Below are 12,791 nucleotides of genomic sequence, written 5' to 3' on the forward strand. Positions count from 1 at the left end.
AGATCAGCCTCAAAAATAACACATTTTTAAAACAAAATTCATAAATGCACAGCACAATTTACATTTACAAAATCTGATTAGTAAATTCAAAACACAATTCATAAATACACAAGTAAAAGCATAAATATTTCCCCAAATGCTCACTCAAATGCATCTTACCTAAATACATTTAAAATGTTTACACAAATATGTATATATACATTTCTTGAATCTTTACAACCGGGTAGAAAATAAATAAATCATAATGTGATTTTGTAGAATTTGTAATCAGGTGCTAAAAAAAAGAGTACCCATTAAAATGTCTTTATATCAAGGACCCGATCATGGAACACTGCACAGTACAAGCGCAGCGTTGAGCTTCTTGAGTCTGTTCAGTGAAGAGCGTTTTGATTGGTGGATTAAAAGCTCACCGCGATTGGCTGAACGGAACATCCTCCAAAAAAAGATATTTATGAATCTTAACCTGCCAGGAAGGTCTCAAAAATACCGCACACAAATTCAAAGCAGTCCACGCATGTATGATGACTTGCAAATGCAGATTCAACAATCCATAAATACATGTACCATTATTCATAAATGTGTGATGAAATTAATTCAAGAAATTTATATATACATACTTGTGTAAACATTTTAAATGTATTTAGGTAAGGTGCATTTGTGTGAGCATTTGGGGAAATATTTATGCTTTTACTTGTGTATTTATGTATTGTGTTTTGAATTTACGAATTGGATTTTGTAAATGTAAATTGTGCTGTGCATTTATGAATTTTGTTTTGCAAATGTGTTATTTTTGAGGCCGATCTGGCTCCATACACGTGCCCCCTCACTTTGAATGGGCATGACGCCTCTGCTTATAGGAAATATATTATGCATTTTTTAATATTTAATTTTAATACATTTATGATATCTGGCTGCAGTATGAAGACTATATATGCTGTAAAACATGATTTTTTAAAAGTTGTAAATAAAACAGCCTACGGTGTGATCTTTGTTTAGAATAAAATACTATTTCAGTTTTTCTACTTAAAATGTCATATTTAATTGTTTTACTTGCCGTTTCTTCGTAATCATTGGCGGAATTTGAGCAATTTCTGTTTTTTTTTCAACACCAGTGTGTGACTCCTAATATAATTCAATTCAATTCAAGTTTATTTGTATAGCACTTTTCAGATACCAATCATTGCAAAGCAGCTTTACAGACAATTTTAAGTTTCTACATTATATTTACAGGGAAGTCGTGGCCTAATGGTTAGCGTCGGACTCGTAACCCAAAGGTTGCAGGTTCGAGTCTCGTACCGGCAGGGATTGTAGGTGGGGGGAGTGAATGTACAGTGCCCTCCCACCTTCAATACCACGACTGAGGCGCCTTTGAGCAAGGCACCAAACCCCCAACTGCTGCATAAATGGCTGCCCACTGCTCCGGGTGTGTGTGTGTGTGTGCACTTTGGATGGGTTAAATGCAGAGCACTAATTCCTAGTATGGGTCATGTCACTTCACTTAAGAGTAGGTTTTAGTGGTTACTATGGCAGAAATGTAAAGCAAGAATCATGCAGTTAGTTACAAATTACACAATCAAACAGACGGTGAATACTATTAACTGCAATGATTATATGTTGCAATTAAGCAAAATTTGGTAGTTTATACATTAATTTACACAAATTAAGAGAATAAACAAGAATGAATTAATTTATGAAACACACTTTTAAATTTGGCTCAACATTTTTATTCAATACAAAATTTAGCCTTTAAGAAAGTTAAATCTTGACATATGGTGCAAGTACAGCTGTAAAGTTGGATCAACCAAAAACTGAATTTGGTATGACATGGAAAATGAACAAATACAAATTCTTCCAGTAGTTCTTGTGTATGCGCTGTCATTCAACAGAGAAAATGAAATTTGACCTTTGTCTCCAAGAGCAAGTGCAGGATGTTCACAAAAAAACACCATAAAAACTGGTCACAAGAGGGACGCGTGTTCCCTGACGGCGTTACTCTTGAAATTCTTCATTCTCTGTGTACCAAAACAAACAGCCCGAGTAAACACAGTACAGCATACTGTCAGGAAACAAAGAACAAGTGTTAGAACAAGTGCAATGTAACAACAACTCATCATTTAAACATGACACATTACATACCTTAAATTTGGGGTAGTCATTCATCAAAATTGTGACAATTCCGATGTAAGGCACAAACCTGTCATAGAGGAAGCGTGATTAGAAATACGGTGATGAGCAAAGCAATGTATGACATGGAATAAAACACATTTGAGTGCAACAGTTGACTTCTGGAAGTAAAACTTACTTCATAGGGAAATAGGTTTTTAACAATAACTTATAAATCTTTAAAGGCAAATCTGTTGTGAGCTATGAGGTTGTTAATCAATGGTATACAGTATGCTATTGTTGAAGACATCAGCCCACATAATTGCAACTTATTTTTTAGTGCTGGGCAATGATTATAATTATATGATTATAATAAATGAATTTTTAATCACGATTAATCGCATGATTTTTTCTGCGATTAATCGCATGGTTATACACAAAGTTGCTGCCGACTTTATTTTAGTGTAGTGACGTATTTCCAGCTGAAACGGAATATTGAATAGAAGGCGTGGTTTTATTTTTGCGCTCCTCCTCTCGGTCTCTCACTCATAGCAACCTAACGGTTGGAGGGGTGTGTTTAAGGATATTCTGCCCAAGCCGTCAAACTGACGTCATCAAAGAAGGAATGCCATTCCAGAGCGGAAAGCAAATGTTCAGATTTTGATTAAAGATTACCAAGACAAACTATTTTTTTCAGTGGATTAACTTGCACGGATTAATTTCTCACATCAAGACTAGCAATGTGCACTAGTAAAGTAAATAAAGTCAATTTTGATTTCATGCTGACTTTAGTGAATAGTTTAATATTTCACCATCGTTTTTAAATCTATTGTCATTCGTAGCCCTCACTATAGCTTGCCTTTTGTCCGATTTTCAAATACGTTTTTGCTAGTTGGTAATGTTGTGATTCAACTCGCAGCTGCTTGGTTCGGTTCATGGCTTATAATACTTTAACAAAAATACTTTTTTAAAATCTCTATGGGGAAAAAAAAAATTCCAGAACCAACACCTGCGACTAGGGATTCTTACCCTCTTGCTCTTCCCACCACGTCTTTCTTCTCCAACCAGTGCTGTCCCTGCTTGTAAAGGCCTCTGTCATCCACAGAATTATTGTCACCTTTCGTCAAGAACTTAATATCGCCGTTTTCTCTGAAATTAGTAGGGATCAATGTTATTGGAAAGAACAAAGACAGACAGTATAATCAGAAAATCACAAACGGCACTTAATACTAATACACACTGCTCTAACCTAGTTAAAAACAAGCATGCCATCTCAATTACTGGTGCAGTATGCGACTGATATTGATCTATTGATTGAAACACTGTTGATATTTGAAATCACCAAAACAAACACGCCCCTACCCAACAGGATCACACCTCTATCTTGATAGCTCCGCCCCCCAAACTCACAAACATGCTATGCAGCACAGGCAACTCCCCTATCATGATTGGACATGCCCCTTACTGGTGACTGGCTTTTCACTTTCAACAGTGTTTTTAGAAATGGCGTACTGTACCTTTAATATTTTCAGCCCAAGCTATGGTGAAAAAGTATTGCATGAACACTCTCTTATTCAGGAAAACATGTGCATTGTGATCTTGTAAATATACTGTACTTACTTTTCATGAATTTTTAGGACTCTGTGTACAATGGGAATTTCTCTTCCCTCGATCCTGAACACAACAATCTCTCCCACTCTGATTGGATCTTCAACACGATTTGTGAGAAAGAGAAGGTCTCCTCTGTGAAATGCAGGCTCCATGCTTCCACTACAATAATAATAATGACATTAATAATTAGCACTGGGCAACAATTAATCGCGATTAATCACATCCAAAATAAAAAAATGTGTTTATTTATATATATATATATATATATATATTATATAAACATAAAATTTTTATTAAATATATACATGCATGTGTGTGTATTTATATATACACGGTACACAAAAACTTTTATTTTGGATGTGATTAATTGCAATTAATCATTGCCCAGCTCTATTAATAATTACACTTCACTGATCTAAGCATAACATTTTGCATTGTCTTGTGCAGTACTTAAATCATATCAGTCTTTGATTATATGCCTCAACTAACTTTGAAATATCCCAGTGGGTTTTATATTTGGCTTCCTAACAAGCTGGTTTTAAGAAATATATATATAAAAAAAAAAAAAAAAGATTCATAAACCAATTTCAAAATCAAAAGTCACTCAAACATTTTAAGCAAAGTCTATAAAAATAGGGCCCAATGTTAAAATGATGGAATTATTCAAAGGTGTTTTACCTGTATTTTTAATTATGCATGGCATTATGTTGTATTTTAATTTAAGGAAATATCCATACATTTAACAGATAATGTCCTGAAAGAAACCAGTACTTTTTCTGGTCTTCTGCATATTTTTTTTTCTTACAGTGCACCAATCCATAACACATCATCAGGGTTTCCATACATTTGCATTCACTTTTCCAGTTTTTGTGATTACTGGATAAGGACACTCACTTCTGCTTATGGCTACATTAAGTAACATACATAACATTTCCTGCGTTGCAATGTACCCAAGACGGCTTTGACGTGGTACATGAACAAAAACATACATTTGCTCTCTAGCGAAACATTGTAACACACTGACACGATGCTTATGCAATTACACAAATATAAATTATGATTATCCACATACATAGGATGGACAAGTAAGCAGTAAAAAGTGACCATTAATTGCATGAATTTAACAGTTAAGTTAATCCAAATAATGCAATAAAACTTTGAATGAGTGTCTGTTTTAAACATTATTTCATATATGTGATAAATGACGAGATATAGTATTTCACTGTAAGGCAACATGTTTGCAGTACCACATTTATCAGCTGCATATTCAGCAAACATTTGCTTGCAATTAAGTTGATTAGCAGCTTTCCATTAGGAGTCTGTTCAGGCCTTTTCTTCCTCAAATCCACTTGTTTCTGATGCCTGTGTGTCTGTGAGCTCACTGTGGAGTTTGCTTAGCTCGTCCTCTGTGGACAGGCCAGTCTTTTTTGCTGAAAGAGGTGTGGTTTCATCGCTCAAGTCTGTTGAGTGTTCTTGTCCTTTCCCTGTGTCCTCATCGATAAAGTCCTCCGGTTCTTTGACCTTATGTACAATAATGAGGTGTCTGCTGAGTGCTAACTGAGAGGTGAAACAAAGGCCGCAGTGCTGGCACTGGGGTGCATCGCTGTCAGTTCTGTGTTGAGGTATGTGCTCCTGAAACTGGGCCTGGTCTTCAGAGGCAAAGCCACATTTGGCACAGCGATAAAGTGACTTAAGTCGCTTGCCAGGGACGCTGCATGATGTTTCCCCATTTCCTGCTACTCCATGAGCCCCCTCTGCTCTTCTTTTCCGTTTCTGAAAGAGAATAATGCAGTTGCATATGCTGTACTTGAAGTAATGTTTCTACAAAATAAATAATATAAGCATTTGTGATTACCTCGCTTGTGGGTTTGACCACCTCCTGAGATGCTAGCTTTGCCATCTGGTTGAAATCTGGGTTCTTGATTCCATGCATTAAGCTGATGTGGTTCTTTAGCATAGAGTGTTTAGTGAATGACATCCTCTCAGTTGTGCAGTACCTTCAGGAATTTTAAAGAAACAACACAAAGTTGTCCTCTTAAAGGGGTCATATGATGCGATTTCAAGTTTTCCTTTCTCTTTGGAGTGTTACAAGCTGTTTGAGCATAGATAAGATCCCTGAAGTTGCAAAGACTAAAGTCTCAAAACCAAAGAGATATTCTTTATCAAAGTTAAGACTCTGCCTAAGTTTAGCCCCCTAAAACGGCTCGTTCTAACACGCCCCCACATATCTAGGTCACTATGTGGGAATATTTGCATAATGCGCACAAATGTGCACGCAAAGAAAGAAGGCGTGGTTTCAGTAACTGCAGTTAGTGTTGAAGCAGCCATGTCAGGGAGACGCTGTGTTTCTAGGCGAAAGCAAAAGCACTTTATTTGGCCTTCCGAAAGTCAGATGGCCAATCAGAGCAGACTGCGCTTGTCGGAAGGAGGGACTTTGTAGAAAACGAAGCGTTTGAGAGAGGTGGGGCATAGAGGACTTACAATAATGTACAGTATTTGAAAAATAATGGGTTTTTTGAACATTAAAGCATGTCAACATATTCTGTTACACCAAATACACAAAATAATGATCTTTAAAAAAAAGCATCATATGACCCCTTTAAGAAATCTTGATGAAACTTCTTCGAATATCACATTTCTTTTTTTAATTATACAGTATAGTGATTTTACCAGCATGTGTAAACTTTCTTTCTCCCATCATGGTCACTGCGAAGGTGTCGTTTAAGACTCAAGGGTGAATTGAAGGACATTTCACATAGTCGACATGGATGCCTTTTTACCAACTGCAAAACACAAGCATGTTCAAATGTGAAGATTTTGGATCACAGATTCAAAATCCTACATGCACTGCAAAGGATCTCACCTTGCCATGGCTGGTCTTCATGTGATTGACGTAGGTCTCTCTGTCAGAGACCCACAGGAGGCACTCTCCACAGGTCCAACCAGCGTTCTTCATACTAACTCCAGCACTTGACTTCTGTGCAGCAGAACTCTCTCTTCCCTTCATGCAGGCCTCATTAACTGGTTTGGTCAACCTTGGTTGGAGGTTTTGTGGTGACATTTTATCAGACAAAGTTGAAGTCTCCGTCTTTTTGGGGCTTTTTTCGGCTTCACCTCTGAAAACTCCACCATGAACAGTCTGCAGATGAAAAAGACAATTTATTTCACTTTTTAAATATGAACAATTTTTTCATATACAATACAACACTGGTTCTTTAGGTCAGCACTGATGAGATGAGACATCTCTAGTGCTGTCGCAGTACAATGGCATAGGAAATAACAAAAATCTCTCCTGGCACTTTCATTCTGCCACAGTATTATACTACAAAATTCCTTTTCTATTTATTTTGTGTTTATCCTGCTATCTAAACAGACCACATCCCATGTTAATGGAGTTTTGTATGCTTTTGTTAAAAGTTATTGTAATTACTTGACAAATCAAACACGTCTCCCCCCAAAAAAAACCTAAGAACCTTGGTGTCACACTGAACAACCACCTGTCTTTTGCAAGCACCCCACCGCAAGTGACATACTCTCATCTTGACTACTACGTGCCTCCCAGCATGCAATCAAACTCACGCAGCTCATGCAGAAAAAAATATTTGGGTTAACTTAAAGGGGTCCTATTATGCTTCTTCACTTTTTCAACTTTAGTTAGTCTGTAATGTTGCTGTTTGAGCATAAAAAAGATCTGCAAAGTTACAAAGCTCAAAGTCCAATTCAAAAGGAGATATTTTATTTAACAGAAATCACTTTTCAAAAACTACAACGAACGACTCGTTTGGACTACAACGCATCTTTTATGGGATTTGTGATATCACAAATATCGACGAATGGGACGAGACCTGGTTGAGCTGCACTAGAGAAGGCAACCACTATGTCGGGGACATGCTAGCTTTCCCAAGACAGACAAATTTAAGAGTGGTTACAATCATCCAGGTTTAAATCGCGCTCAAATTGATTTGATTTTGACGCAATATTTGCACTGAAGCTCACAGGCAGCTATGGTAAGAGGCATGACATTTCCCGACCAGGCGCCGAGTGGTGCCAATCACAACACACACTGGCCCAGCTAACCAATCACAGCACATTTCGTGTTGCAGAAGGTGGGCCTTCATTTGATACAGGAACTATTCAAGCCGTTCATGCCAGACTGGGGAGAGAGGTGTTGTAATAATGTAAAATATGTGAAAAATAATGTGTTTCTCGAACAACCTAGTATGAGAGCCTGTTCTAGTACACCCCCAAAACAAAATCAAGACTTTGTAAAAGAGCATAATAGGACCCCTTTAAAAAAGAATCTTGCATGGGCTAATTTATGTCTACTAGGTTTTACTGTAGCGTATTTTCCAGAAAAAAAGCCACTTCTGACTATGTCGCAACGGGTCAAATTTACATTGTAAAGAGGAAAAAAAGGTGAGAAATTCAAAGTTGTGTCAAAATCAGCTTCTGGCGAGCCGATGTCCTGCAGAATTTAGCTCCAACCCCAATTAAATACACCTGATCCAGCTGGTTTGTTGGAGTTGGTTGGAGCTAAACTCTGTAGGATAGTGGCCCTCCAAGAGTTGAGTTTGACACATGCTCTAAATTGAACAGTATTTAGATCCGAACAGGAATGAAAAAATGTAAGTATCAAACATTGCAGTGGCATTCATTATAAGCATGATTTATTATAAATGTATTTAAAGTGAAACTAAAACTACCAGCATGTGGGTAATGCGCTATACAAAAAACATTTGGGCTACAAATGTGTGCTTTGCCCGTTTTGCATGCTTGACGCTAATTGCATTATATAAGATGCTTTGAAATAAAAGTTGCAGCACATTTCAGATGATGAAAAAACGTGACTTATATTCCGGAAAATACAGTATATGTACATTATTAGATTTATCCAGACAGCACTTACTTGCTTATGTACAGGAAGTACTTAATTTAATAATGCTCTTAATTGTATGCTTACCATCTGGTGATCACAACAGTCTCATGTGAAGCACGTTTTGTAAGCTGGTAAGGAGCATCTGCTAAATGTCTTAAATGTAAATGTCTTGTAGTTCCAGACAGAAGCATTATGTATAAAATATGTATGGAATGAACTCACACCTCCTTCTAAACATACTAAATACATTATTCAGTGAAGTTTTCCCTTAATAAGTTTACATGCACCGTTATAATCCAGCTACAGAGAGTTTTTGCAGGTCTTTGTCTCTGAAGTATACATGACAACAAAGCGTAATTAAATACTTGACATAATATCACACATTACACACCACCTCTGTCTTTTGGAGCAAGTGCACAATGCCAAGGCCAGCTGTAGTCTGATTAACATGTACACAAGCTGGACAAAGCCCAGCTACAATAGCATTCTGTTAGAATTTAGGTCTGTTCATCTGACTTCACAGAAATCACACAATCATTTACATGACATCTTAAAAAAGGACTAGATTTGCTTTAGCCCGAATCAGGCTTTTAAGGTGCATGACAGAAACTGTGTCAGTTACACATTGCAATGACCAACAGCACTAGGACTAGATTTGCTTTAGCCCGAATCAGGCTTTTAAAGTGCATGTAAACATTTTATTAGTCTAAACTAAACGAAAGCTAAAATTACAGTTTGATAAGACAATATGTGTGCAATCATTTTCCCAATTACACTAGATGACAGAAACTGTGTCAGTTACACATTGCAATGACCAACAGCACTACAAGCAGTTACAAACCTTGAAATGTTGCACCAAAAGTAGCTTCTCTGGGAAGAATGAAGTGCACTCTGGACACTTGAACACACATATACGATGATGAACATGTTGATACAACAACTGCTTCCTCTTAAAGACTGTTTCACAGGAACACTTGTAGATCACCCTAAACAGAATGAACCAGAAGTAACTCCTCAGCACAGTTCTAGGAACATTTGTGACCCTGGACCACAAAACCAGTTATAAGGGTCAATTTTTCGAAATTGAGATTTGTACACCATATGAAAGCTGAATAAATAAGCTTTCCATTGATGTATGGTTTGTTAGGATAGAACAATATTTGGCCGAGATACAACTATTTAAAAATCTGGAATCTTGAGGGTGCAAAAAAATCTAAATATTGAGAAAATCGCCTTTAAATCTGTCCAAATGAAGTTCTTAGCAATGCATATTACTAATCAAAAATTAAGTTTTAATATATTTACAGTAGGAAATTTACAAAATATCTTCATGGAACATGATCTTTACTTAATATTCTAATGATTTTTGGCATAAAAGAAAAATCAATAATTTTGACCCATACAATGTATTTTTGGCTATTGCTACAAATATACCCCAGCGACTTAAGACTGGTTTTGTGCTCCAGGGTCACATTTATTAATTAATTTATTATTCGTTGACTAATGGTTAGAGAGTTGGACTCGTAACCCAAAGGTTGCGGGTTCGAGTCTAGTACCGGCAGGGATTGTAGGTGGGGGGAGTGAATGTACAGCGCTCTCTTCCACCTTCCATAACACGACTGAGGTGCCCTTGAGAAAGGCACCGAACCCCCAACTGCTCCCTGGGCGCTGCAGCAAAAAATGGCTGCCCACTACTCTGGGTGTGTGTTCACGGTGTGTGTGTGTTCACTGCTGTGTGTGTGCACTTTGGATGGGATAAATGCAGAGCACTAATTCGTAGTATGGGTCACAATACTTGGCCACATGTCACTTCACTTCACTTCATTAAGACTGAAATTACAGTGTAACCGATCAATAGATGCACTTACTGATGGTTGGGTTCACTGCCACCATGCTTGTTTTTTACATGCATCAGACAGCCATTAGAAGATTTGAAGGCTACAGGACAGATAGTGCACTTATAGAAGACCTCACAATGCTTCTCCTCAATATGACTCTTCAAGAGGGATAGGGACATGAAAAGCATTTCACAATGCAGACACCTGAAAGAAATTTGAGCACATCAGAAAGAGGGAGAGGGAGAGAGCGAAAAAAACACACAAGATATTCGTGGTCTCAGAGAGGACGTTCATTTGTCTAGAGGTCACAGTTCAAGGTACTTACGAGTACCCGATTTTACGGGCATAGTGGAGACAATTCTCTTTCACATGCTTCTGGATGTCCACTGAGCGACTGAGTGCCCCACATTCAGGACAGCAATAAGGAGATTTGTGTGAGTGAATGCGCTGGTGGGCCCTGTAGCTGCACTTGTTGCGTAGCAGCATTGAGCAGACCTTGCACATCTGCATTTAAAGGAAGCAAACATAAGGGTCAATGACACAGAAGAGTGTCCACAAGAAATGCAAGGAAAAGATCTCTTCATCAAAGGAAAACACGTGTCGTATGTTTGTATAGAACATATGCCAAGTTCCTAGAAATGTACTCTTTGTATTTACATTGATTTCATAGGGTTTTGAAAAACACTCTCTCTTTCTCTATATAGTAGAATGACCCATCAAGTAAAAGACAGTAACATTTCTTTCTGACACCTTCAAAACAGGTTTACTTTACCATTATTTTCAAAAACATTAACACACACAAACATACATATGTATATATACACTGAACAAAATTATAAACGCAACACTTTTGTTTTTGCCGTGTGCACTTTGGATGGGATAAATGCAGAGCACTAATTCGTAGTATGGGTCACAATACTTGGCCACATGTCACTTCACTTCACTTCATTAAGACTGAAATTACAGTGTAACCAATCAATAGATGCACTTACTGATGGTTGGGTTCACTGCCACCATGCTTGTTTTTTACATGCATCAGACAGCCATTAGAAGATTTGAAGGCTACAGGACAGATAGTGCACTTATAGAAGACCTCACAATGCTTCTCCTCAATATGACTCTTCAAGAGGGATAGGGACATGAAAAGCATTTCACAATGCAGACACCTGAAAGAAATTTGAGCACATCAGAAAGAGGGAGAGGGAGAGAGCGAAAAAAACACACAAGATATTCGTGGTCTCAGAGAGGACGTTCATTTGTCTAGAGGTCACAGTTCAAGGTACTTACGAGTACCCGATTTTACGGGCATAGTGGAGACAATTCTCTTTCACATGCTTCTGGATGTCCACTGAGCGACTGAGTGCCCCACATTCAGGACAGCAATAAGGAGATTTGTGTGAGTGAATGCGCTGGTGGGCCCTGTAGCTGCACTTGTTGCGTAGCAGCATTGAGCAGACCTTGCACATCTGCATTTAAAGGAAGCAAACATAAGGGTCAATGACACAGAAGAGTGTCCACAAGAAATGCAAGGAAAAGATCTCTTCATCAAAGGAAAACACGTGTCGTATGTTTGTATAGAACATATGCCAAGTTCCTAGAAATGTACTCTTTGTATTTACATTGATTTCATAGGGTTTTGAAAAACACTCTCTCTTTCTCTATATAGTAGAATGACCCATCAAGTAAAAGACAGTAACATTTCTTTCTGACACCTTCAAAACAGGTTTACTTTACCATTATTTTCAAAAACATTAACACACACAAACATACATATGTATATATACACTGAACAAAATTATAAACGCAACACTTTTGTTTTTGCCCCCATTTTTCATGAACTGAACTCAAAGATCTAAGACTTTTTCTATGTACACAAAAGGCCTATTTCTCTCAAATATTGTTCACAAATCTGTCTAAATCTGTGTTAGTGAGCACTTCTCCTTTGCCGAGATAATCCATCCACCTCACAGGTGTGGCATATCAAGATGCTGATTAGACAGCATGATTATTGCACAGGTGTGCCTTAGGCTGGCCACAATAAAAGGCCACTCTAAAATGTGCAGTTTTACTGTATTGGGGGATCCGAGGGGGTCAGAAAACCAGTCAGTATCTGGTGTGACCACCATTTGCCTCACGCAGTGCAACACATTTCCTTCGCATTGAGTTGATCAGGTTGTTGATTGTGGCCTGTGGAATGTTAGTCCACTCTTCTTCAATGGCTGTGCGAAGTTGCTGGACATTGGCAGGAACTGGAACACAATGTCATATACGCCGATCCAGAGCATCCCAAACATGCTCAATGGGTGACATGTCCAGTGAGTATGCTGGCCATGCAAGAACTGGGATATTTTCAGCTTCCAGGA

At 37.9% G+C, this 12,791-nt stretch overlaps 2 protein-coding genes across 2 annotated transcripts in view; both read right to left on the reverse strand.

Annotated features, from left to right (window-relative positions):
• Positions 1-1,709: 1,709 nt before the first annotated feature.
• Positions 1,710-3,877, reverse strand: LOC107567885 (signal peptidase complex catalytic subunit SEC11A-like). Its single transcript, XM_016253662.1, has 4 exons — positions 3,724-3,877; positions 3,133-3,252; positions 2,137-2,194; positions 1,710-2,056 (listed from the first exon to the last, which is right to left on the reverse strand). Exons 1-4 carry the CDS (start codon positions 3,864-3,866, stop codon positions 2,006-2,008), a joined length of 372 nt encoding a protein of 123 aa, XP_016109148.1. The 5' UTR covers positions 3,867-3,877; the 3' UTR covers positions 1,710-2,005.
• Positions 3,878-4,619: 742 nt separating this feature from the next.
• The window catches only part of LOC107567889 (zinc finger protein 592-like), a 13,194-nt gene continuing 5,022 nt past the window's right edge, over positions 4,620-12,791 (reverse strand). The window contains exons 3-9 of the mRNA XM_016253666.1: positions 11,716-11,894; positions 11,421-11,594; positions 9,432-9,576; positions 6,578-6,853; positions 6,385-6,497; positions 5,570-5,711; positions 4,620-5,487 (exon numbers count right to left, since the gene is read on the reverse strand). Of these exons, the coding sequence (XP_016109152.1) occupies positions 5,038-5,487; positions 5,570-5,711; positions 6,385-6,497; positions 6,578-6,853; positions 9,432-9,576; positions 11,421-11,594; positions 11,716-11,894 (1,479 nt within the window). The 3' untranslated portion in view covers positions 4,620-5,037. The remainder of the gene's footprint in view (positions 5,488-5,569; positions 5,712-6,384; positions 6,498-6,577; positions 6,854-9,431; positions 9,577-11,420; positions 11,595-11,715; positions 11,895-12,791) is intronic.

Source organism: Sinocyclocheilus grahami, unplaced genomic scaffold, assembly GCF_001515645.1.
Source record: "Sinocyclocheilus grahami isolate Dianchi unplaced genomic scaffold, SAMN03320097.WGS_v1.1 scaffold1194.1, whole genome shotgun sequence".
NCBI classification, from domain to species: domain Eukaryota; kingdom Metazoa; phylum Chordata; class Actinopteri; order Cypriniformes; family Cyprinidae; genus Sinocyclocheilus; species Sinocyclocheilus grahami.

Bases quoted from the DNA above. Each gene is read 5' to 3' on its own strand.
- LOC107567885 (XM_016253662.1), bottom strand. From the start codon at position 3,866: ATGGAGCCTGCATTTCACAGAGGAGACCTTCTCTTTCTCACAAATCGT. The intron at 3,253-3,723 runs GTAAGTACAGTA...TACTAATTTCAG, and splicing joins GTCCTAAAAATTCATGAAAA to AGAAAACGGCGATATTAAGT. The intron at 2,057-2,136 runs GTATGTAATGTG...GTTTCCTGACAG, and splicing joins ATGACTACCCCAAATTTAAG to TATGCTGTACTGTGTTTACT.